This window comes from Tubulanus polymorphus, chromosome 8 (assembly GCF_964204645.1).
Source record: "Tubulanus polymorphus chromosome 8, tnTubPoly1.2, whole genome shotgun sequence".
Taxonomy (NCBI): domain Eukaryota; kingdom Metazoa; phylum Nemertea; class Palaeonemertea; order Tubulaniformes; family Tubulanidae; genus Tubulanus; species Tubulanus polymorphus.
Window position 1 is genome coordinate 13396743 of NC_134032.1, and position 27483 is coordinate 13424225.

General features: G+C 37.4%; 1 protein-coding gene and 3 long non-coding RNA genes across 7 annotated transcripts in view; all 4 read right to left on the bottom strand.

Annotated features, from left to right (window-relative positions):
• LOC141910172 (doublecortin domain-containing protein 2C-like) overlaps positions 1–13940 on the bottom strand; it is a 30128-nt gene extending 16188 nt beyond the window's left edge. For all 4 annotated transcript variants that reach the window (XM_074800901.1, XM_074800900.1, XM_074800899.1 and 1 more), the window contains exons 1-3: positions 13502–13940; positions 10833–10893; positions 257–333 (exon numbers count right to left, since the gene is read on the bottom strand). In XM_074800901.1, coding sequence (XP_074657002.1) covers positions 257–333; positions 10833–10893; positions 13502–13833 — 470 coding nt within the window. In that variant the 5' untranslated portion in view covers positions 13834–13940. The remainder of the gene's footprint in view (positions 1–256; positions 334–10832; positions 10894–13501) is intronic.
• A 4193-nt stretch (positions 13941–18133) lies between these two features.
• Positions 18134–20012, bottom strand: LOC141910057 (uncharacterized). Its single transcript, XR_012619817.1, has 6 exons — positions 19921–20012; positions 19506–19837; positions 19267–19419; positions 18980–19161; positions 18741–18893; positions 18134–18654 (listed from the first exon to the last, which is right to left on the bottom strand). It is a non-coding gene; the product is annotated as an uncharacterized LOC141910057 (long non-coding RNA).
• A 1200-nt stretch (positions 20013–21212) lies between these two features.
• On the bottom strand, positions 21213–23044 carry LOC141910022 (uncharacterized). Its single transcript, XR_012619804.1, has 4 exons — positions 22963–23044; positions 22725–22879; positions 22082–22152; positions 21213–21449 (listed from the first exon to the last, which is right to left on the bottom strand). It is a non-coding gene; the product is annotated as an uncharacterized LOC141910022 (long non-coding RNA).
• Positions 23045–23048: 4 nt separating this feature from the next.
• LOC141910023 (uncharacterized) lies at positions 23049–25656 on the bottom strand. The gene is made up of 3 exons (XR_012619805.1): positions 24781–25656; positions 23191–23595; positions 23049–23105 (listed from the first exon to the last, which is right to left on the bottom strand). It is a non-coding gene; the product is annotated as an uncharacterized LOC141910023 (long non-coding RNA).
• Positions 25657–27483: the final 1827 nt, after the last annotated feature.

The window sequence follows — 27483 nt, forward strand, 5'->3', positions numbered from 1 at the left end:
GTTTGACATAGTGCCCTCACCCATAATAGTGAGTGCCCTTATACAATTCGGTACCCCTTGAGATAGGGCCCTGGATCCGCCCCTGCAGTATACACTAAAAATTGCAATTTTCCAAAATTTCAAAATTATTTCATCAGTAATTTAGAATAAAAAATAATGGCCAGCACTGTAAGGGTAGAGAGTAGAACATGTTTGTGATACAGCAATAACTCCCCGTGTGACATTGAATAAACTGAACTGTAAACTGTAAACTTACAATATAGTACAAGATTCATTTTTCAATTTGCGTATTCTACCAGATGCTTGAATTCGACTATGCTTCACAGGTGTTATCTGAAAAATATAGGAAAAAATCCTAATGTAGTTTAGACAATAAGTATCCATGGTAATAATAAAAACTAATGGAAGGATTAGCCAGTGGCGATAGAAATTTATTGCCTACTATTTTTGTTGTTTGTATTAGTTGGCGGTTTCTACTTTTAGCACTGTACAGTGCATTAGTATCTATTATCATGGCATTTGTTGTTTCACAGTTGTGTGGGTTTGATATGACTTGGTGCCCAGTTCCACACAGTTGTGTTGATTTTATATGTCTATGGATCCAGTTCCACAGTTGTGTGAGTTGAATTTGGATGACTCTGGATCAAGCTATACAGTTGTGTTGAATTAATTTGACTCTGGACCCAGTTCCACAGTTGTGTAGAATTAATTTGACTCTGGACCCAGTTCCACAGTTGTGCGCACGTTTGAGTCTGGACCCAGGTCCACGTTGGCAGGTTACAATTGTATACTTATTCCAGTTTAGAAATAGCAATTCAGGGTTATAAATTCTCTATCGGCCGCTTCTATCAGGTTTACAGAATAAGCTGATCTGATCAGACGCGGTTCGAATTGTGTGACTTTAAACTCAAGACCATGTTCATGTGGGCCCGATCTAAGAAGTGAGAGCCACTTGCCCGGGGGCAAGCATATCTGAAATTTTGCTTGCCCCTCCAAAAGCTACTTGCCCTACACAGGCAGTCCGATTGGTGGCACTATCATCCGTTGTATCGAGTGGGATAAAAATCTTTGTGACATAAAATTACACTAGCCCGGGGGACAAGTGATAATGATAACCTACTTGCCCTGATGACAATATACTTGTCCCTAGCAATCGGACAAGTGCTTAGATCGGACCCTGAACCATGGACTCAGTAGAGACGCATGATTTAACTATAATCACAGCTATTCATCTTACCAGGGGTTCAACGTATTTGTAGTGCACCATTGTCAATTAAACGACTTCACAACGAAATAAAAACAAGTCGCTAATCATTATTCCATTTAGAAAAGATTTCCGTTGTTCCGTGTCGCCACACGTTACGTGTCAACTATTGTTTTTCTCTCTCGAGTTGTAACTAGTGACGTCTAATCCGTAATATTTAACGTTTCATTGCATGGAAAAAACATCAATCATAATTCGAACCTATACGAAATTCCCCGACGACGAAGAACCTTCTGCTCGAGAGCGATCAACTTTTATGAGAAGAGTCGAAGAGGATCTTAATCGTCGATTGTTATCGCAAATATCTAGAATCCTACAATAACGGATGACGAAAGAATAATAATCAAGTCCAAAAATGTTTCCACGAGCTAGTAGTTTATTACACGTTTCGACCGTATTCTAATAGTCATTATGCCGGTATTAGAATATTATAGTCGAAATGTTGGATGAACTACTAGCTCAAGGATACATTTTTGGACTTTATATTATTTTTTCGTTATTACTTTGGGATTCTCTATAGATTTTACCAGATTTGCGTTAACCTGGTATGAAATCAAATTTTTCGCCAGTATAATAAATCCTTAAACGAAGTATATATTCCCAGTTCGGGGCGGATTTACGAATCTTGATATCTGTAAATTTTCTGTCTAAGATCGAGAGCTCGCAGCGTCGAGGGAGATGCCTTGCGCAACGATTAAATACCGGGGGGGCAGGGTACGCGTTTGAAACTAATCCGTCGCCTACAGCAACCGCGGGCGGCCATTATTGTTAACATCATATTTCAATTGTCGTCGAGAACAACAGAGGAATTATGATTCTAGGGTATCTAGGATATGTATCTGTACATGCATCAGGAGATTCAATTCATTGATAAAAGCGAAGAGAAATGTCGTATTCAGTTTCATATTAGACGTAGACAATGAACGCAATAACTAATCAATTTAGAGTTAATTACTGGTCTCTGTGTCGTCCTACATCATCCCCCCGGCGGGCGATTCATCCGCTTACAATTTCAGGACACGGATCGGATCTCATTGGAATAGCATTTTAACAATTCATTAATAAGCGCAAGGGAACGTGAGACAGGTGTGGCTTCCGATATCATATCATCATATATCATATCACGTAATGTAGTTCATAATGCGATATATATTGAGTTCCCCAAAATAAGTAACTTTATTAGTATTTTCCCAAACAACGTATTAATAAACACAGGAGTCCGGTGTGAGACAGGCGTGGCTTCTAATATCATATGATATCATCACGGATGTCGTTCATACTGCAATACATATTGAGTCCCCCAAAATAAGTAACTATATTACTATTTTCCCAAACAACGTATTTATAAACACAAGGGTCTGGTATGAGACAGGCGTGGCTTCTAATATCATATGATATCATCACGGATGTCGTTCATACTGCAATATATATTGAGTTCCCCAAAATAAGTTAAACTTCATTAGTATTTTCTCAGACAACTTATACTTATTAATAAACACAAGGGTCTGGTGTGAGACAGGCGTAGCTTCTAATATCATGATATCATCACGGATGTCGTTCATACTGCAATATATATTGAGTTCCCCAAAATAAGTTAAACTTCATTAGTATTTTCTCAGACAACTTATTAATAAACACAGGAGTCCGGTGGCTTCCGATATCATACTACGCAACATGTAGTTCATACCGCTATATATATTGAGTTTTCCGAAATCAGTAACTTTGTTATCAGTATTCAATCAGTGATAAATAGAATTCATTGAAAATTATGGCAGAAAATTGACCATCAATAAGCGCGCAAAATATCTATGGGCTTCGTCACAAATTATGCAAATTTGCAAAATAAATATAAATACTTGCTCCAAGTACTTATATTTTCAGCAAGTATTTTCAAGTTCAAAACCGGGTCGTCACTCAAAAATACATTTCAGTTGGCCCATCTACTGCCCCTATCAATGTTTCAGAAATATATGAAAATAAGTGGAATCAAACTAAAATTCCTAGAACTAGTGTTGTTTACTCGACCATGGGGAATACTATCTGTCTAGTTTCCTAGTAAGAAGCATTCTGGTGATAACACTCTCTTCAGGAATACTATAACTCTGTCCCAATAGTATTAAATATTCATACTTATAAAAATAATGCGCATGGAGATTTAGCAATTGAATTGATTGATAGTGAATAATTAATCGTCATGAATGATAAAGTGCATTTTACTGTCCATATATAGACAATGGCTGTGCAGGATATAATCAGATATACCATAACACCATAATAAATATAGTGTTTGTAGTAACCAGCACACAGTGAAATCACAACCGGCCTTCATCCCATGGTAACTGACCATTCAAAGCAATCGGCCACCTCACAACAACTGACAAGTCCCATAACAACTGACCACATCATACCACTGGTCATTGCTTGATCACTGACCATACCATTCTTACCATCCCATATAGGTGATCAATCCCTTCAACTACCCAGTCCCGTAACAACCACTGACCATCCCATAACAAGTGGTCACTCCGTAACTGACCAGTCAATAACTGACATCATACCACTGGTCATCGCTTAATTATTGACCATTCCATTCTTACCATCCCATATCACTCATAAATCTCTTCAACTGACCAGTCCCTTAACAACTATTGACCATCCCATGACAAGTGGTCACCCCATAACTGACCAGTCCTATAATAACTGACCACATCATACCACTGGTCATCACTTATTTACTAACCATTCCATTCCTACCATCCAATAAAACTGATAAATCCCTGCAACTGAACAGTCCCATAATAACCATTGACCATCCCATAACAAGTGGTCACCCCATAACTGACCAGTCATATAATAACTGACCGCATCATACCACTGGTCATCGCTCAATCATTGACCTGTCCATTCTTACCATCCCATATCAGTGATCAATAATCCCTGACCCTCCCATACCAGTGATCAATAACCACTGACCATCCCATCACAAGTGCCCGTCCCTTTTCTTCCTACTTTCATGCCGCTGACTGATTCAGTAACCGCTGTGTGGCTTTTTGAATTCAAGTTTGTTTCCTTTCCTAATGGTTGGAATCCTGGGCACAGCCGAACGGTTTCAAGTCACACTCTTTATCTTAAATCACTGAAGTCGTTAGATTGGCAATAAAATCAAGAAGGGCTTAGACTGATCTTGGAAACAAAGCCTCGACTTTGCAACTGAATTATAGAAATTCTAAAAAAAATCCTGAACTGGTATGAAATACACGTTTGAAAATCATTCTGGACAATTTCACTATGTACGAAATGCCTAATGTTTATTCTTGCCTGAAAGAAGATATTCCACGTTTCGAAACTATTCACCGTCACAGTGTAACACAATACACTCAGTACGCACACACTCAGTACACACACACACACATATCTTTAATCCTATTACCAGAACCAAAAATAGTTTTTATGAATTTCTGATATAACACGGTGACTTGTTTATAGAAATGACAGTGAGTTTATGTATGTATTATAGGTATTATACATAGTTGTGAGGAATTGGACAACTTAATAACCCAGAACACGCAGTAGCGTAAAACGTGTAAATTATTGTTGTCATATAAACCTCTATTATTATCAACTAAATTATAAATTGTAAGAGCCTTTTCGATTGTCCTCATGAAGATGTGTTCCCGTTAGGGAAGAATTTCAACACTGCTATCAAAATCAAGGATTTGAACCTGATAACATTAGGAGACTCTGTCACAGTACAAACCCCTGCCCAAGTAGAGATACATCCTCTCTTAGCAGGGATTTGAATCTGATGACATCATGAGCCTCTGTCACAGTACAAACCCCTACCCTAGTAGATACATCCTCCCTCAGCAGGGATTTGAATCTGATGGCATCATGAGACTCTGTCACAGTACAAACCCCTACCCTAGTAGATACATCCTCCATCAGCAGGGGTTTGAACCTGATGGCATCATGAGACTCTGTCACAGTACAAACCCCTACCCTAGTTGACACATCCTCCCTAACAGGGATTTGAATCTGATGGCATCATGAGACTGTCACAGTACAAACCCCTGCCCTAGTAGACACATCCACCCTCACAGGGATTTGAATCTGATGGCATCATGAGACTGCCCTATGAGACCCATCCTCCCTCATCAAGTAGGCCTATTTGAACCCGACCGCATCATGAGACTCTTAGCAATCGAAAGAGTAGATAAATCCTCGACAAGGGTCCAACACAATGATACCAAGTTCCAACGTTCTGAGATTTAATTCAGAGTTCACTCTTTGAAAATGTGCTAATTTTAACACAGAATTAACAATAATTCACAACTATGCAACTGGATCGCGGATATCTAAACATTTCTATAAATAGTTCGTATGGTGCTGAAAGCTTATCACAATCACTCAGAGTAAAATATTGCAACTCGTCCACTATAAACATGTGATACACAAGTGAAATACATTGAAATATCATGTGAAACTCCTAAAACTCTCAACAGTCAAAACCAACCAAAAGCGGTGGAACTCACGGTGCTGCAGTGCAACTCAAATCATCATATTTGACTCCAATATAATATTTCAGACCAAGGGGAAACAAATAGGGGGAAAAGCAAGTCATAGAAATTAAGAATAAATTCTCTTTGATAACTTCTTGCACAACTGTATCGAAGTGGTTGAACAAGCAATCTGTGAATTGAGTGACAGTCTATAATTCAATCGAAGAAAAGACCCACAATTATATGCAGTAACACTAAGAGAGTGTTGACGTTTCAACTGAATTCTTTTGATTTAAAAGGCTCAGGCAGTCGCGTCGAAATGTCGCTACTATCTTTCTTTTGAGTCTCATTCAGAGTTCCTTTTTTTAAATAAATAGCTTGAAATAAGGGAATTCCTGTTTTATCAGTCGCATATCGCAAGAACTCACGGACAGTGAAATGTTAAACAGAGCGATTGATTTCTTATTCCGAGAAATATTTGAATCCTCGCGAAGTGCTTACAATTCTGTTGTACAGGCCTATAGGGGCATTTAAAACATTTCGGTATCGTCATTTATTGTGATTTCTGTTTCAGTAAAAACGCATGCAAAACACGCACCTCCTTAGTGATTGAATGTTGGCCGTCCGTTAAAACGGAGGCATCGAAATCTGTCTGAAAATCAAAATATTTTCCAACGGAAAATGAATATTTCGCACAGAAACAGAGACAGGGGTAAATGAAAGTCAATTGATAACATTATTGTATCATTAAGAAATTTTTGTTAATAAGTAACGAGACGAGTAGTATTGTATTCAGGTTGACGGTTTATTTGACGCACGAGCTTTCGTTTCTAATATATAGAAGCTTCATCGGGTGAATGAGTGATGAAGCCTCTATTCATTAGAAGCGAAAGCTCGTGCGTCCTCGTCTCGTTACTTATTTTGAACCTGGTTAACACGGCTACTCTACGAAATTTTTGTTAGATATTCGATCTTCACATCGATAATAGAATGACCATCACATGTTGATGTTTTCATGTTTCCGTGTCAACTCGAGTCTCCAATCAAGTGAAACAAAAATTTATCAAAACAGAAGTCGAAAAATTCCTGGAAACAAGACAAGGTTTAGAACTTAGTGCTACAAACATACATGCGGACAAAGATATTGCACAGCAACACAAACAGGTATGTGATAGGTAATGGTAGAAATGAGTGCTACAGCTGAAAATAGAGTGTTTAAGACCTTTTGGATTTGCAGAAGGTGCTTTAAGACATAGGTTTGCAGAAGGTGCTTTAAGACAGATGTTTGCGGAAGGTGCTTTAAGACAGAGGTTTGCAGTTACTTAATGTGGTTCTGCAAACGGAGTGCTACAGAGACAGTGGATGGCAGACACAAGTGTAACAAAGTACTGCAGAGTAGTGCTAAAGACAGGAGTCTGCAGAGTGCTTCGGACATGGCTCTCCAAACCAGAGACTCTAAAACAACACCGGGTAATTCTTTTCTTTTTTATGTTTTAGAGTCCATTTCCGATCTGACTACTAATGGTCGGGGTTAGCAGACGAGAGTGCTTCTCCAAACCTCAGTTCTAAAGACGATGGTTTTACAGGTGATGTTGTGGACAGTGTGCTACAAACAAGAGTGCAAGATTATTACCTCATCGGGGACATCATTTATCTGAAAGCAGGAAGAATTGTAAATACGTATTTAAATACTAAAGCGATATATAGCCTATAGAATGGATTAAATCACGAGGAATAGTATTCTACACATTAGAGATCAGAAAGAATGTAATAACGAGCTTATCTAAAAGCATTATCATGAAATGGCGATTTTTAAACAATCTTGCTTTCACATGCCCTTGAAGATTTGATGTATATTTTCTTTTTCCAAGATAGATAATATGGACACTGTGCAAGATTTACATCAGATTCCACTACCAACTATAACCACAGCGACAAATAGAATTCCAAGGATCCAGTTCCACAGTTCTGAGTTAGAGTGAACTCTGAGTTAAAATAAGTTCATTTTCAATGAGTCAAATCTTAACTCACAACTGCGGTTGTGGGTCCAGGGTTAAATGACATAATAGGTCTATAGTTCACTGACCCTTCAAGCAACCATCATAATCACTATACTTTCTAATTGTTTACAATGATTAGATCATAACAAGTGATACTCGAGGCTAACAGTTTTTAAATGATAAGATCCTAATTAGAGGATTATTTGGCCAAATTTGGCGCGAGCCTGATCGGTGTCAATTTGGCCCAGGCAAATCGTCTCTGTGTTGGCCAATAATAGCTCTTTATCTTGATAATTTTCTCCTCTTCCATATTTAACAACAGGAATTGACCAAACACTTCGTATTGGATCAGCCGGGGGCGGGGGGGGGGGGTAAAGGCTGTCCATAAACACCTAAAATTCTACAAGGCCTAACCCGGTGGTTGTTCCCCCCATACATGTGTCGAACACGAAATAAAACAAACCGATTTAATTCCTGTCGAAAATGCACTTAAATTTCCTTTTTGTTTGGAATGAATAGCCGCGTGACAAGCGTGACACGGGAGCCGCGTGACAAGCGTGACACGGGAGTTCGTTATATTCTCTGTATTTGAATCAGAACCAGTCAACGCTGTGTCAGTGTCACGAACATAGCGTTGAATATCTCTGAATAAAAAACTGTTGTAATTGTCGTGAATATGAGATCAAGTTTCCGTGTTTTGGTAACAAGTGTTTGACCGAATTTTGAACAGGTGCAACGTCGCGGTTTCACACTTACACAGATTTTCACTCCAATTAGGATACATCAAAAAGTGAAATGAATTAGAATTGGGTAAAGTCAAATTTAAACCCACACAACTGTGGAACTGGGTCCAGGGTCAAAACAAAACCACACAATTATGGATCTGGGCCCATAGTCGAAATTAAACCCACACAACTGTGGAACTGGGTTTAGAGTCAAATTAAACTCACACAACTGTGGAACTGGATCCAGAGTCATCAAATCAAACCCACACAACTGTGGAACTGGATCCAGAGAAACTAAACAACTGTGGAACTGGGTTTAGAGTCAACTGAAACCCACACTATTGTGGAACTGGATACACAACTGTGGAACTGGACCCAGAGTTAAATTCAACACAGCTGTAGAAATGGGTCCAAGTCAAATCAAACCCACACAACCGAACTGTGGAACCCAAGCACCCGTGGAACTGGGTCCAGAGTCAAATTCAGACTGATTTTTGTATCGACTGATCAAAGTTAATCTATCTTTATCAAATGTTAATCCGACCTTGAACAAGTTCAGAGTTTGTTAAACACTTACACAAATTTCATTCATAGGTCATATAAATTTGCGTTTGATAAAGCATATTTAGCAGATACTAGGTTTTCAATGTCACTGGTTCAATATGTGCTATAAGCATTGAATTAGTAAAGCAAACAGTTTAGTGTCTAAGTGCGACAACCAGTTCAACGCTTGTTAAAACAATTTGTGAAATTTGACTTCGCTTGTTTCAATAGAAACTGGCGACAGTTTTCAGTTTTCAGTATGAAATCGCAGTGAATGGTAGAGTGGGAGAGGGGTAATAAACATTGGAAGCAATTTCTGCATGCCGCGTCCAATTGCCGATTTTGATAGGTTCTAGTATCATGTTGCCGCCGCAAATTTACTTCAATTTCGTCAAAAAAATTGTATTAAAAAAATTTCATTCAGTAAATTATTGGTAAATTATTCAGTAAAGCATCTCGTTTGAATTCGCTTGAATAATTCAATTAAAATCTAGAATAAACTTTTCTGTTCAGACTATGAATCGGTGAAATCTATACGAAAAACTGGAGTAAAAACCCAATATTGGATGAATCAATAACATGGATTCACTATAGTTGAAAATGCAATTTTGACTAGCTCAGTGATAGCAGTTCCTGAACCCATTCACCCATACCTAAGTTCAATCAGTGATCAATGATATCGTGCAGTTCTGATCATTAGACGACATTTCTCTATCATTTTCATCGGTTATTGATTGAAACACCTCATTAATGAGTTTACGAATACAACTTGTCGATAGGAAAGAATAATAGTTTACACAATATGGAATTAAGAGTCTGCATGACTCTCCTTAACAATACACCCACTGATTAACCCCTCCCCTCGTCTAGGGTTTCCCTTTATTCTCCGAGTATACGGTTCTTATAGATCTAGATATACCCGAAATTTCCTAAGTATTTCCCTGATCTTTGACCAAAATAATTCCCAGATTAAACTATGGGGCTGTTTCTTAGCGAGAGGTTCCCTCCTCGTGCCACTTGTCAAATAGAAAACCCGATTAATATGCAGGCGACTCATCAGTACATAACCGCAGCATACAATAATGCTGAACCCCAAATCGCTTGAGTCTTTAATGTATTTTTTATTGTGGGAGTTTTTTGAAGAGCGATTATATATAACAAAAAGACACTTAAACTGGAGCTGGATTAAATCGGATCCGATTAGAAATGGATAATCTTTAAGAAGTAGGCCAATACCGGCGCTTTTTATTCAGTCTCATTTACTAAGACTAAACAGTAAGATAGTTGTTAATGGTAAACAGAGTTTCCATGGAGGATATTATTGTCTTATTTTGCCTTATTTAGTGCAGGCATATGTCCCTAAACTCGCCACATCTGCTGGGAACAAAACAGAGGCGTCATATTCAACTCCAAATCTATATTGCCTACATATCATGTACATTCTCAGCCAATGTCGAAGCAGTCAACCTAAAGCTGAATGCTTGAATTTTGAAAGCCTATTGTCAGAGATGGTGGAATAACATTGATCTGACGATATGCATTTCTTGTCTAAACACAAAACTGATTTCAATCTTGAACTCGATCTGAAGAATATTCTCATTGATAACTGTGACCAAGTGATGACTTTCACTTCTGACACTAAAAATACACTTTATAACTGAAAACATGGCTTCTTCACACTACGATCCATTGTGAACTGACAATTGAACCAATGATAAAGTACTGTGTAACTTTCTTGTTCAAACGCTATAACCTGACTTTAACCGTAAAGATAAGAACAATGCATCGAAAATTGGCTTACCTCTTGTAGTTTGTGTGTTTTCGGAAGTTTTGGAAAGACTGGACTGTGAATATTCAAATATCTACAAAAAATAATATCACAGCAATTCAATAAATTTCTGATAGAATTATACACCAGGCCCTACGACAAACATTGTACATAGTGTAGTCTATTTTAGAATTAAAATTCCAATATTCAAACTTACAGTACATGTACATGAAAATTTGAAAGAGCTTGGGCATTTTGCTCAAAACGAAGTAGTTTCAAGCATACGTTTGAAAGATTTTCCATTTTGAAAGAGTTTTTAAGGAATCAAGGCATTGTAGGGACCCTAACAGGGGTCAGTTGCTGAAACGTTGCTAAAAAGTAACCACCGTTCGAATATACCCAGTGTTTTCAATAAGAAATTAACAAGTCAGGTCCCTTTGAAAAACTGGAGGGTCCCATAATATGTCACAGTCCCTGAAACGAAAGCTGGTTTGAAAAAACAGGCGGGTCCTTTACAAACGACAGACGGACCTGGGGTCTGGGACCTGGCTCTTATTGAAACCACTGATACCTAGGCACCACGGTACGGGAGGTTATTGAATATTAACATCATTTTGCGTACCGCGGTGTGTGGTTAATGAAGATACCGCGTCGCTGTCATAAGACAATGACCGGATGTTCAATTGGTTTCTACGGTTACACGCCATAACATCACGTACGACTGGACATCGGTCAATTAGTGCGATATTTAATTAAAATCAATCCCAGATCAAACTACGGTCGACCGTGTTCAAACTGAAAGGACGTAAATTGATTTCGTCTTTATTAAATGTAAACAGAATTTCGATGTATCGCGTGATAGTGTTAATACATCGCGTTAAATCCTTTTGTTCGTAAATTCATTTCGAAGTTTGCTCAAAGCTTTTCGCAGTTTGCCTAAAAGGTTAGCGAACATATAGCCACACCATTAGTCAAATTGCTATCAAAAGCATACATCTGATCGCCATATAGATTGTACAAAGTAAATTATCTCTGGGCTTCCGAGGAGGGGCTTTTTGATTGATGGGGGACACAAATTAATTAAACCAGCAGGACCCTTCGGACCCTGTTCCACAAATGTTAGTTAACAAAATCAGTCCATTTCTGATTTTAAGATAAAAACACATTGGCCTTCATTAAGAGAAACCCACAATATTATCAATTCAATCATCTGCTAGAGGCCTATGATTTTTTTTTCTTACATTTCCAGTAGAATCTATCCACCCATCTTTGAATAAACTGTGAAGATGGGTGGAAGGATTCCACAAGAAACATAAGAAAAAAAAAACAATAGGCATAATTGGCCTAGTTGGTTATGTTGACATTGCTGTCGGTTTCTGACCAGCAGAACTATCGAACTGGCTGCATGGTTGTTAAGCCGTAGTAGTTAAATTTGACTTAAAGGTATACTTTTACAGCAGATCTTTTTTTCTAAGGAACAGAGATTTGACGCACAGTGGTTATCCAAAGAAATGCCTGAAAAAGAAACCCTAGTTTTTTGCATTTTGATAAGGTCTCGCATATCGAACAATTAACCAATGAGAATAAACAAATATTTGAAATAAAAGCAGTTGTTTTTAAAGGACGACATTCTCTGTACCCTGTATGTACAGACAAGACCTAAAGGCAATAACTCATAACTACTATTAGGCTAATACATAGTTCTGCTCTATAGCCAAATAGGCTACATGTAAATTTCTTTAATTTAGACCTACTAGACTGTGACACAAGAACTGAAATAAAATGACCAAGAAATGCTGGCACTGGTGGTCATTAGCCTACTTGGGAAATTCACCACTCCTGACCATTAACACACTCAACTCATTAGCGCCTATGTTCAGTTGCTGGGGACACCTTGAGCGTAGTAACGGATCACCTCCACCAGGAAGGCTCTGGTACTACACAAACTCCGGGATGTCCCTTTTAGGCTTTTAGACCCATCCCAACTCATCATCCAACATGGATTATTTGAGGATCCTACTCCTATAGTCTAAATACGGCCGCTATGTCCTCCGTAGACCTATAGTCAGTAACCTGTCTGTGGTTTAGTCTCACAATCAGATATTTTCACAAACAGCCCCATCTGATTTAGGCCTAGGCCTATAGGTTAGGTAACGAAGCTTAACTTAACTACCCTAGACCCACCCCTCAGCTCAGGGCCGATCACAAGGCAGGATGGGTTTAAAAGCCATCACACTGAATCATTACAGGCACAGCATCCAAAAGGCCCTAGCAATAGCAGCAACTAAATAGGGCCAAATTTAAGCCAATTTCAAACCGACTGTATACATTGACTATGAATGAGTTGAGAAGAAATTGATAGGCCTATGTTTTGATATAGGACTACCACCTAGTCATAGAGCTAATAAAAAGACACAATATAGCCTATTATGGGTAAAAGTGCAGATCCGCACCTCTCTGCGTAAACGGTTCAATCAATTACTTAAATATCATTGTTTAAGATTCAAAATGTCATCAGCAATTCAGTACATTGTCAATGGCTAATTTTAAGATATCTTCACTAGAGAGAGTAGCCTATAGAGATTTTAGCCTGGATTCTGTCATTCAGAGATTGCGTCAATCACGAGAGGTGCGGATCTGCACTTTTACCCCTATTATGCTTGATATTTCATTTTTCTTTTAACAAAAAAGAAACAACTTACGCTAATTTTTTAAATCGTTCTAAGCCGGCGGCCACATACTGTTTATCGGGCTGTAACGTGCCGATATCCTGGGGCACCCTGTGTCCGCCCACGGGCGTGTACAGTTTGCGAACGCATCCGAACGACGGGTTGAGAGTTTTGGTCAGTTGCGACAGAAAACAGTCGTAAGTCCTCACTTGTTTCGGGTTCAGAACGAACCGGCGCGCCTGAAAGAAACTATCGCCGTTCCTGTAAATCCAAACGCTTTTCACGCCGTCGCCGTTTTTTTGCGGCTGGTGTTCGGTTGAAATACCCGCCGCCGCGTGAGGACCGCCACCAGCATCTGTGGCCATATCGCTTTCGACAAAAGAGCAGAGTGTATCGCTAAAAATTATCCAACAAGAATCGCTGTCTTCGCTTTATCCATATATTCACACTATCTCATAATACTCAGTGTCAGTCCAGTAGTGTCACAACTAGTTGTTGAACTTTCATCTCAAACCTACACGCGATGCATTCTGGGTGAGATTTATTGTTTACATAGGTGTCAGCGCTACCTCGTCGCCTAGCAACACGACGCCGAAAACACGTGTAGTTACACATTCACTGTGATGCGCCAGGTGGCAGCACTGTACGGGGCTGAATTGATTGCGTGTTATTTTCCATACAGCATAATGTACAATGATTCAATGTCAAAGAGAAATGTCAAATTGATCGAAAAACTCAAGTCAACCCTCGTAACACAATGCGTGCTTACTTAATTGCAAATGAAATAATTATTTGATAAGCAAAAGAAGTTTTTTTATAATACCAAAAAAATAATTTGTTATGGTCCTGATCGAATGTAAAATGCAATTTGACTCACACCAGGTTGAAAGCCTGTTTGGTCGACGGATGGCTATAGTGACAACCAAAAAGACTGCTGATTTCATAATACTCTTCGGCAGCTAAACACTTGCTTCTAACCGGTCAACTAAGTGTCTGTGTGTCCGGCTTAAGCTGTATTACCATTGATGCATAATCACATCATCATGTTTTCCGCACATCCTCGTCTCTGGACAATATTGGTGGAAATATTGGGTTGAAAAAAGAGGTGGATTGCAAGATAAAAAAAAATCACTGACTGGTCAACTCAAAAAGTTCAGAGTAGCCATTTAACTAAACAAATAAAATAAAGAATTTCAAACAAACATATTTATTATCATACAATAAAAATACAAAATGCCAGGTATGTGCTCGAGGAATTATAACGTAAGTTCCTCAAACACGTGGACTGTATTTCAAAAACAGTCCAACCATGGACGCATAAACTATAAACTAGAGTTTATACATCCATGGTCCAACCATAGACTCTAAACGGAAATGTCTATGGGCCACAACCATGGGCTCTAAACTGTAAGAGTCCATGGCTCCCCGCACTAAAACCAGAGGTAAACCTGGCCAATTACCCTGGAAAGCGTAAGATTTAATGTTGAATCAATCTGATTTACATTTTTACTCTTAAAAGTTGACCCGGCCAGCCGCCTATCTACCTTATAGGTATTGCTTTAAAATCATGATCAAGCTAACTATAACAACTGATTACAAATATCATTGTTATTTACAAAATGACAGCTGGCCGATCAGGAAAACAAGGTATCATTTTTAGCCTTATAATGAGCTATCCAAAAAATAAGATTACCGTACTAGCCTTTAACATCACAATTGCTACTGCAAGGTATTTCAAGGTTTTTATTCACCAAAAACATTTCGACTACAACTGATTCAGAAAATTTGAATCAATAGGATAATGATAATATAACACAAAGAATTGTAAACTCTGATCCATAAAACACCGACAATTGGGACCAGTCTGAATGTCTAAGACTATTAATTTGACAATTCATGAAGTCACGAGGCATAAGTGACATTTGGCTATTTCATGAAATATGAAGCATTTTATCATATCAACTCTTCAAATGACAAAAGATACTCTGTTTAAGTATCATCAATCATCAAAGAACTACATAACATATCTCCAACATATAAACATTAAAGCTCCATAAATCCACAAATTCGCTCTCAAATAATCAATCTCTAATTTCATTTCATTAAACATCATTCTTAAAAGAAAACCGAAATTTCGCAAACTTTGCTTTGTATTTGAGGAATTGTAAGTTACTCGTTAACACATGAGTGAACTGTATTCGAAAAACAGTTCAACATAAAAGCATTAAAACTAATGAAACCTACAGATTCAATCTTGAAAGCTTGAGATTAACTAATCAATCTTCATTTTTTCATTTCCATTAACATTATTTTACAAACTAGAGTTTTAAGTAAGATAACTAGAGTTTTGCCAAACTTGCCTGAGGTTTTCAAACATTTTCGATGTTATTTTCTCAATATTGTTACGTTTAATGCAAAGTATTTTGAAGGTTTTTTAATTAAGATATATTGAGTATCATCGTATAGATATTTCATCTATCCATATATCTAGGTAAAATACAAATAACTGATCGCTGAGATATCTACAATTAAACTGAATTCGATAACTTTTTCGAGATCGGAAATGCATCGTGCGCAGATTTGAATCGGGCCCCATATATTGTAAAACCGACAATAGCTATCAAAACATAGCTAGGACAATTTACTAATCAACACTGTTTATATATCCTCATTTATAGTAAAAAATGCTCCTCTATATTTGATAGGACCTCAGTTTGATAGTTGCTATAAACCTAACTAAACAGTCGAAAAATTTTAAGATGAATAATGAACACATATGAGTCGTTTTATTCTCATGACAAAACCTTGCTAAATGACAGGTATTTACTCGAGGAATTATCATCTAAGTACCTTGTTAACAAATGGACTGTATTTTAATAACAGTTCGACATAAAAACATTTAAACAAGAGACAAAACCTACAAAATCCCACTTCCGCTGACCCTCGTCTTAAGAACTTAAGATTTTCAAACATTATCAGTTCACTCATTTAATACTACGTTATTTCAGGGAAAACATGACAATAATTTTACCATCGATAACTAATCACTTTTATAGCTGTTTAACATTCTTTCTAAAAAAGAGTAATATGTATCTCCCAGATATTAGCCCTAAAACAATCAACAGTAACAGCAGTGACAGGGTGTGCTATAGGTAAAAGGGCGGGTGATCTTTCATCAGTTATTTGAAGCATTCTATCGAATCAGTTATTTTTTTAGTGTGTTTGATTTAGTTAAGGTTTATGGTTATTTGTTTTGTTTATTACTAACTGTCCGATAGAATGCTTAAAACAACAACAGAAATGATCTCAAGAGGTTGGGAAACTCTAGAGAAGGTTGTTCCATGTGAAGAAGAACCTTTAATGATTAGATTAAGTTATTTAAAAAAAATTCCTGATGATGAAGGCCCTATAATTATAGAAGTTAACTAATTGTTTATTCGTTTTTGTCTATTTTTTTATTAGTTATGATTTGTTTTTTTTTAATATTTATTTTGTTATGTATTTTTTATTCATTGTTTTTTTTATTTATTTACTTTTTAATTATGTTCTATGTATTTTGTACTATTTTTTACTATTTACATCATCAGGAATTTCTTACCGGTGGAAATATGGGCTCACTTAAAGAAAAGTGCTACAAATTCACTGCTGCACCTAAATAATCGTTTATCATTAAACACCCCGATTTGGAGTTAAGCGATCATTGAAAGCCACTCAACCTTATGATATGGATGACGATGAAAGAAGTTAAAACAGCTATAAACAGACTTAAAACGATCAAAATTACTGCTGGCCATTATTATTTATTCCTTTATATCACATTATTCCTAGCTATACCTCTCTTATACCTCTGTAGATACAATGTACTAAGATACAAGTTTTCATATACCTAGCTATGATCATCCACATGGGAGCTCAATGTGAAAATCGAGATATTCCACTCATTAGTCAAATCGCTTTCATGGGCCTTCGAAAAATTTATGGTATCAAAAAATACATCAACACTTTGGTATATAAACTTATCATTTGTACACAGAACACTGCCAAACATTATAGTCTATGTGATGATATGATGACTACGTGATGATATTCAAGGGCGTAGCCAGTCTATACTGAAGGCCCACTTTTTGGCCAAGGAATCATTTTCAAAACATCTTTATTCAAAGCCCATAAACTTGCTGGGCGAGTTTAGGAGTCCAAACTAATCAGGTATCAACTTCCTTTATTATGTTTAAAAGTTGCAACCGTTTAACTGACTACCCCTCTCCCTTTTGAACATTTAGGCTATGCAAATCATTTTCACTCTCAGGAAATATAAAATGAATCACGGTTTCTAAGAGACCAAACAATGTCATTATTACAAATCATGCAAAGCTATGTTTAACTAAGTATGAAGATTATCTGAACTATCCTGTTGATATCATATCTCAATTTAGGTGCATTTCAATGGACCTACGTCGAACCGTGACGCTGAATGTGATCAATACCATCAATTAATGGAGTGTAGATTTCAGACTCCGAGAAGGAACTTTCTGTCACATTACAAAGGACATGACACATCTGTTTACAAATCGAAAACAGTTTGCCTAATCAATATGAAAGAATTAGGATGCCATTTTATTAAAATATTCAAATATGAATAGTTCCTTCTCAGGCCCAGAGCCCTAATTTACTAACTTCAATTTTCACTAATCAACATTAAAACTATTTCTTTATTTCCGGCTCTTCAAATAGACAGTGAATTTTAAGACGCATTTTGAAACCTATGTTACACATCAGACTGGTTTGTAAAAAGGTAATACACAAAATAAATCAATACTTTACATATTCTACTGACGTTGCTGCTCCTGAATAAGTGTTTATAAGATACGCATTGTCTGTGCTGCTCCTGAATAACTGTTCACAATATATATACATTGTCTCTGCTGCTCCTGATTAATTGTTTATATATAACACACGCATTGTCTCTGCTCCACCTGTAGAAGAAATCTGTCATTGGGCGATAAACCGCTGCTGGCTGAATTTCTCATCTGGACTTCTAGGCCTAAGCAGTTGAATTCAAGTTGGACTCTTCTGTGGTAGTTGATGATTTCAATTCAAGTTGGAATCTTCTGTTGTCTGTTTTAATCAATAGATTCTAGATGGTTAGTTGACCTAAGTATGGGCTTTTTCTTATAGATGTGATCTAGCTAAAATGCACAAAAGGAGATATGCTGTATTCACACAATATTTCATATAGCATTAACAATAATAAATTCCATGTAAATCAATTTACCTTTCAAGATAACTGGGTTTAGTGTCAGCTAGGAGTTCTAAGTTGGTTGATTAGTAAAATTCAAGGTGCATTCTTCTGTTGTCTGTTCTAATCAGTAGGTTCTAGATGGTTAGTTGATCTTAGTATGGGCTTTTTCTTATAGATGTGATTTAGCTGAAATGCACAAAAGCAGACATGCTGTATTCACACAATATTTCATATAGCATTAATGATAATAGATTCCATGTGAATAAACTTACCTTTCAAGATTGCTGAGTTTAGTATCGGCTAGGATCGTCTAAGTCGGTTCATGAGTTAAATTCGTTCTGTGGTAGTTGATGATGATTTTAATTCAAGTTGGAATATTCTGTTGGCTATTCGAATCAGTACATTTTTCACTAGTTAATAATAGGCTGAGCGTTTTCTTATAGATGTAATTTAGCTGAAATGAATGAAAGAAGATATCCTGTAATTATACAATATCTTACAATATACACAATTTTTCATATAGCATTAACCATAACAAATTCCATGTAAATCAATTTACCTTTCAAGATAACTGGATTTAGTGTTGGCTAGGAGTTCTAAGTTAGTTGATTAGTAAAATTCAAGGTGCATTCTTCTGTTGTCTGTTCTAATCAGTAGATTCTAGATGGTTAGTTGATCTTAGTATGGGCTTTTTCTAATAGATGTGATTTAGCTGAAATGCACAAAAGGAGATATCCTGTATTCACACAATATTCCATATAGCATTAATGATAATAGATTCCATGTGAATCAACTTACCTTTCAAGATAACTGGGTTTAGCGTCGGCTAGGTGTTCTTAGTTGGTTGATTAGTAAAATTCAAGGTGCATTCTTCTGTAGTCTGTTCTAATCAGTAGATTCTAGATGGTTAGTTGATCTTAGTATGGGCTTTTTCTTATAGATGTGATTTGTGATAACTGGGTTTAGTGTCGGCTAGGATTGTCTAAGTCTGTTCATGATTTAAATTCGTTGCACTCTTCTGTGGTAGTTGATGAGTTCAATTCGAGTTAGAATCTTCCGTTGGCTTTTCTAATCAGTAGATTTTTGAGTAGTTAATCTTAGGATGGCCTATTTCTATAGATGAGATTTAACTGAAATGATTAAAAGAAAATATCCTGTATTCACATAATTCTTTATATAGCATTGATCATAATTTCCATGTCAATCAATTTACCTTTAACGATTGCTGGCTTCAGTATTGGCTTGGATCCTCGGTGTGTTCGGACATTAGTTACGAACCCCAACTGCCTAATTGTAGAAGTAGCATTAGTTCATCACTGTTTAAGACTAATGACGGCCGGATATATATCAGATCGGCAATGTGGACCGGTGCATAGATTTTGGTAATTAAATGCCTCTTATGTGCGCTGTTCTCTAATTGGCAGATTTCAAACGAGTTGTTGACCTCAAGTGCCGCAGTTTCATATAGATATTATTTAGCTGAAATGAGTAAACAAAGATATCCTGTAAATACAAATATTTCATTCAGAATTAATCGTAACTAGTGGAAAGCCCATGGAAACGTAAACGTAGAACTTCCGGCTTATTAATGCATTGCACCATACGTCCAGTAACGATGGAGCAATCGGTACGACAATTCAGTATTATATTAACAAGATAATTTCACGTATATCAAGTTACCTTTCATGATTGCTGGGTTCATTATCAATGAGGATCTCCTAAGTTGGTTGGTTGTAGTTGAGATCAATTCAAATTCGCCCCTTCTGTGCATGGTTCTCTAATCGGCAGATTTCAAATGAGTTGTTGATCTCAAGCGCCGCAGTTTCATATAGATATTATTTAGCTGAAATTAGTTTAAAAAAATATCCTGTAAATACAAATATTTCATTCAGAATTAATCGTAACTAGTGGAAAGCCCGTGGAAACCACGGGAGATTTTTAAACGAAGAACTTCCGACTTATTAATTCGTTGCACCATACATAAATGGCCCACCACATAAATGCCATAAATTCAATGGAAACCATGCCCAAGCGATGAAAGACGTCGAGATCTACAACTGGGTGATTTCAGGGCAATACATCCAGTAACGACGGAGCAGAAAAAAGTTTTCACTCGGTACCGTCGGTTGGTCGGGTTACGGCAAACGGACCATTATTTTGGGTTGGCCTTATTATTCATAATATTTCCATGTAAATCAACTTACCTTTCAAGATTGTCGAGTTTAGTATCAGCTAGGATTGTCTAAGTCGGTTCATGATTTAAATTCGTTGGACTCTTCTGTGGTAGTTGATGAGTTCAATTCGAGTTAGAATCTTCCGTTGGCTTTTCTAATCAGTAGATTATTGAGTAGTTATTAGGATGGGCTTTTTCTTATAGATGAGATTTAACTGAAATGATTAAGAGAAAATATCCTGTATTCACATAATTCTTTATATAGCATTGATCACAATTTCCATGTATATCAACTTACCTTTAACGATTGCTGGCTTCAGTATTGGCTTGGATCCTGGGTGTGTTCGGACATTAGTTTCGAACCCCAACTGACTAATTATTTGTTGTAGTAGTAGCATTAGTTCATCACTGTTTAAGACTAATGACGGCCGGATATATATCAGATCAGCAATGTGGACCGGTGCATAGATTTTGGTAATTAAATGCCTCTTATGTGCGCTGTTCTCTAATCGGCAGAGTTTAAAGGAGTTGTTGATCTCAAGCGCGGCTGGTTCATAGATAGGATAAAGCTGAAAGAAAGATATCGTGTAAATACAAATATTTCATTCAGAATTAATCGTAACTAGTGGAAAGCTCGTGGACACCACGGGTGATTTTAATCGAAGAACTTCCAACTTATTATTTCATTGCATGTTAATTGAGTATTTGGGCATTTTAAAGTGGCCTAATTTATGTGGTGTGATCAGCTGTGCCCATATAGAGATATTACAGGATCTCAGGACTCACTTGACCGTCTTCCCATGGAGGCCCAAGGTTATAGAACTATAGATAGAAACAAATATGTAAAGTACCGATATGATCATTTCATAATGTGTGAATTTCGTGAACCGGCAGCTGGGTCACAAAGGCAGCAGTAGCTCGTACTGTATCAACAGTGACAACAGTGGCTGTCTCTAGTCAGTGGCTATGCCAGCTGACCCATGCACCCTCTGTGAACAGTAGGAGAGACTACAAAAATTTGGAAAGTGGCCCACCACATAAATTCCAAAATAATTTTTAATGGAAACCATGCCCAAGCGATAAAAGACGTCGAGATCTACCGCCGGGCAAATTTTCAGGGCAATACATCCAGTAATGACGGAGCAGTCAGTACAACAATTCGGTATTATTATATAAGATAATTTCATGTATATCAACTTACCTTTTATTATCGGCAGATTTTAAACGAGCTGTTGATCTCATGAGCGGCAGTTTCATGTAGAAAGGATTTAGCTGAAAATGAGTAAACAAAGATATCCTGTAAATACAGATATTTCATACAGAATTCAGGCCCCTTCTGTGCGCTGGACTCTAATCGGCAGATTTTAAACGAGTTGTTGATCTCATGAGCGGCAGTTTCATATAGAAAGGATTTAGCTGAAAATGAGTAAACAAAGATATCCTGTAAATACAGATATTTCATTCAGAATTCAGGCCCCTTCTGTGCGCTGTACTCTAATCGGCAGATTTTAGATGAGTTGTTGACCTCAAGCGCTCGATTTACTTTGTATGAATTTCCTGACCCAGCAGCCGGGTCACATCGTACTGTATCAACTGTGACAATAGTGGCTGTCTCAAGTCAGTGGCTATGCCAGCAGACCCATGCGCCCTCTGTTTACAGTAGGAGAGACTACAAAAATTTGGCAAATGTTCCAGTTGGTCGATTTTGGAAGAGTTGTTGATCTCAAGCTGGGTTTTTTCTTATAGTTGCAATTTAGCTGCTATGATTAAAAGAAGATAGGCTGTAATGACAAATTATTTCATTTAGAATTCATCATTATCATTTCCATAAAATATCAACTTACATTTCAAGTTTGCTGGGTTCTGTATCAGTTAAAATGTTCTATGTTCATTGATGCATTTGATTTAAGCTTGAATTGTTGTGTGGGCTGTTCTTATCGGTAGATTCATGATTTGTTGTTGATCTCAAGCTGGGCAGTTTGATGAAGATAGGATTCAGCTGAAGAGTAAACAAAGATATCATGTAATCACAAAACATTTCATTGAGAATGAATTGAAATAATTCCATCCATACTAAGTTACCTTTTATGATTGCTGGATTCATTATCGGCGTGGATCATCTATGTTGGTTGGTTGATTCTAGTTGGCTGTGCACTGTTCCAGTTGGTCGATTTTGGACGAGTGTTTGATCTCAAGCTGGGTTTTTTCTTATAGTTGAAATTTAGCTGCAATGATTAAAAGAAGATATCCTGTAATGACAAAGTATTTCATTTAGAATTTATCGCAATAATTTCAACTATATTAAGTTACCTTTTATGATTCCCGGGTTCATTATCGACAAGGGTCTCCTAAGTTGGTAGTCTAATTTTACATATCTTTTGTTGTTTTTTTCTAGTCCGAAAGTTTACAATGTTTGAATTTTGTCTAATTTAACATTTCTTTGCTTTTCTTTTCATGTAAATAGTCCGAAAGTTTACAAGGTTAAGATTATTTTGTCTAAGTTTTACTTTTTACTTTTGCTTTTCCGTAAAGTTTTTTTTGTAAAGTTTTTTCGAAATCGGAAATCGAAGTACAGATATAGTTGCGTGATCGGCGATCGATTTTACATAAATTTTCTTTTCTTGAAATCCAAACACATAACGGGAAATTCGGTTCCGGTGCCTTCAATTAATCTTCCAACCAGTCTGAACCGGCAAGCGTCTGATTGGGGACTGCCTATTTTAATACATCGAGATTTGGAATATCTATATTACAAGGTTGAAGATCATTTTGTACATTTTATGACTAGTTGATCATATAGTTCAAACCTGCTAGTAATATTGCCCCTATATACATTTCGATTCCCAGCTAAACTATGTTCGTATTATTAAATTAACTTCATCGCCAATTAATAAACTTTAAGAGATATGTATTCTTCCCACAGACATCTGTGCCCAGTGAATGGTATTCTAATCCATTTCAGTAATTCTAAATATTGCTGGTAAAATATATACAATGATATACTTATGATTATGATAATATAACTAGCTTAACGAACCCAGAATTCCCCAAAACCTAACTGATTCAACAGATCCCACACACATGTGGCCCAGTTAGACGCAGACAACATTGCACGATACAGTCGTCTCATCCACTGCGCTATTTTTAATAAACTTAAATTTGTTATATTGAATTAATTCTAACTAATTTTCTGATATCTAAGTGATCCATTAATTAGTAATCATACTAGCCACAATTAATTGTCAGTCGAACAATATTTATATGGAGCCTGAAAACCTACACGAGTAGAATTTCAGATGTGGTGAATTCATCACTATTTGAATTCATCAGAACTTAAGATAAAATCCCATTTTTAGTGGTAAATTAAAAATTCCCTTACCCGAATTGCAATATAATCTTTATTTCCCTGTTACAGTACACTGTGTATAAGGATCAAAAGACCTTGTTATGACCGGACCTCCCTGGTGCGGTGCAAGAAATGATGCTGGAATATAGTTTGAAGGAGAGGGGTTAGTAAAAGAGAGCTATTAGCAAGAGGAATAAGACCTAAGTTCAGGATATCCTGTCAGAATAAGGCTCTCAATCTGACATACACAGTGAAATTGAAATATTCCCCCTCCCAAATTCAGGAATGTATTTGTGCAAGTACAGATTTGTTTTATCTCCCTTCGATCGGAAGTAAATCTGCATTAAATGATTTTGGCAATATGTTTCAAAACTAATACAGCTGTATGAAGACACAATAGGTTCACTTAGATACAGATGAATAAGTAATGTGCTTAGATACACATTGTATCAGCTACATTTTTGATGTCTATGTACTTGAATTAAAAATAATTTCACATCATTGAATTTACCTTAATTGTAGATATCTAAGTAATACCTTAATGAGTAATTCACCTTAGTTATATCCTTACTCATCCTCCAAGTTTTTTGTCCCGCGTGTTGACTAGGTAATGATATTGTTGGAACGTCCAATGGTGCCATCGGACTGAGTCCCAAAGTCGGATTATGGATGTTGGTATCACCAGACTTCCCACCATCGGAGTTTGACTTCTGGCTAGCGAAATGACAAGATGAAGAGAGCATATTATATATTAAGTCAAAATGTTTGTCAGACAGAGCCTGACCACTGTGGTTTGAGAAAGCTTTAATTATCTCATAACCATCCCTATCATTAATAGTATTAACTATTTTTGTGCCACAGATTTATGCCAGCTCCGTTCGTGTCTGGGTTAGGTACATATACAGCCAAACCATGTACCTCTTCCCCACACAATAAGTGTTTTTTGAGAACACCTGTATTTTGGAATTAGTAAAAATCAACCCCTGATATACCACTATTGCCCCAAGTTTGCTTAAAATGAGCTGAAATTAAATAGTACATAATCATTAATTAACAAGACAAAATTTGCAACCATATCTAACTTTGATAGTGGATGATGAAAAAGATGAAAGGCCAGGATGAGGGGTCTGAATCAGAAATCGAAGATACAGAGTTTACGATGTATTTGAAGTACACAAAAGATGCTCGAGATTACAGAGTTCACGAATACAAAATAGACGATATCATCCGCTGCGACAAGAAAAATTGGGAAAGATTTTGATGGAAGGGGAAAGAACCTTGGATGAAAAATAAAATTTACACAGTTTCACGGCTTAAATCGAAGTACAACCATATAGACGCTGGTAATACATAGTTTTAACGGCTTTACATCATATTTGATCTAACCGGAGAGAAAGAAGTCAGCACAGAACTTCTGGCTGATAACAGCAAAGTCCGGTTCTCAGGGTTCCAACTGGCAGCGGCAGAGTCGGAGTTCTCTAACGTGGCCTCGTCCCAGCTAGTGGCCGGGTGCCGATGACACTGGTGTTACTACGGAGGACCCGCAATCAGAGTAAGACAGGAAGCGACAAGCAACTTCGGCTTCGGGGGATATCCGATCTTCAAGCATCAACACCAAAAGACAACCGGCACCCAGATGAGAGAGAAAAACTGGGTGAACGGGGAGCCCATCAGCAAGATGCCAATGGGTAGCCTTAGGCGAAGAAACCAGCCGATTCAGACCAGAATGGACCTAACTGGGGACCCAATTGAGAATTGAGCACACCACCTAAGACAACCGACACCCAGATGACGAGGAAAAACTGGGTGAACGGGGAGCCCATCAGCAAGATGCCAATGGGTAGCCTTAGGCAATGAACCAGCAGATTCACACTAGAATGGACCAAACTGGGGACCTAAAGATCCAACAGCCCCCTCAGTCGAAGATTGCTACCGCCCCCATCTTATTCTGATCGCAGGTCCCCCGTAGTAACATCCGCATCACCAGCACTCCGCACTAGCTGGTGCGAGGCCACGTTAGAGAACTCCGACTCTGCCGCTGCCAGTTGAAACCCTGAGATTGAGAGGGCAGGGGCGAATGAAATGAAAGAAAAAAAAATGAAAAAACAAAAATAATATAGAAAAATAATGAAAAAAATGAGATATAAAATATACCACACATTCATACGACACATATAAGCTCCATTCACTCCTCTTGCACACACCACGCACACAACTCCATCCACCGCACACACAACTCCATCCACCGCACACATAACTCCATCCACCGCATACATAACTCCATCCACCGCCACCGGCGCCACGCCACCACTCCGAAAAACACCGCGCCACAAGATCGCCAGGAAACACAGCAAAAGCTGACGAGCTCGAGAGAACGCCATCTGATCGTGTCAAAGACTAGTACTCGATTGAACGATTGTGGAGAAATTCCGCACTCTACAGTATCAAATGCAAACATAAATGTAGATATTTTATTGAACGGAACTGATTTTCAGTCCACGTCAGTTGAAAACCCGTTTTGATCGATGTTTTAATGTTTATTTTAAATACAAATTAGATTTAAGACCTAACTAATATCTAATTGTGAGGGTAGGATAAAAGGATCGCGGATAAATTTCCTGCTCGCATGCCACAGCTCTGTCAAATCTCAATCGTCTAGTGCTGCCCCTAAATACTGTGGCGAATACATAAACTAATCGATTAATATACTCTACCCGTATTTGTACATGAGGCCTACCGTTTACTTATCTTGCTTTACGTCGTTCGTGTCTTGTGGTTTCCCAAGACCATAAATCATATTGGATCCATTTTCAGGGGTAGAGCTAGATAATTAAATGGTAATTGTCCGAACAGTAGATTGTTCTATTTTTTCTCCACGTCAAAGTTAATAGTTTAAAAATTCAAAATACAAATTATGTTCAAATTCAGATTTCACAAACAACAACTCGTTGGCCCACTGAAAGATAGCAGCGAAACAATCTTCGGGTAATAAATGTTAGAAAGAATTAGGTTATCCTCTCAGGGCCTGGTTAATTGCGTTTCCGTAGCGTATGGAAAAAGTAAAGCAAAGGAGGTAGGCCTGACCATGTAGGCTTACATTATCCAACTACAAAAGCCTTGACGCAACATAAACAAAATCGAAAAGGAAAATATCAAAAATGCAGGATATCACATGCTTGAAGTAGCTTGGGCTTGAAGCTAATTACACCACGAGGGCATATCTAGGCAAACATATCCGAATTTCAATTGCTAGACTT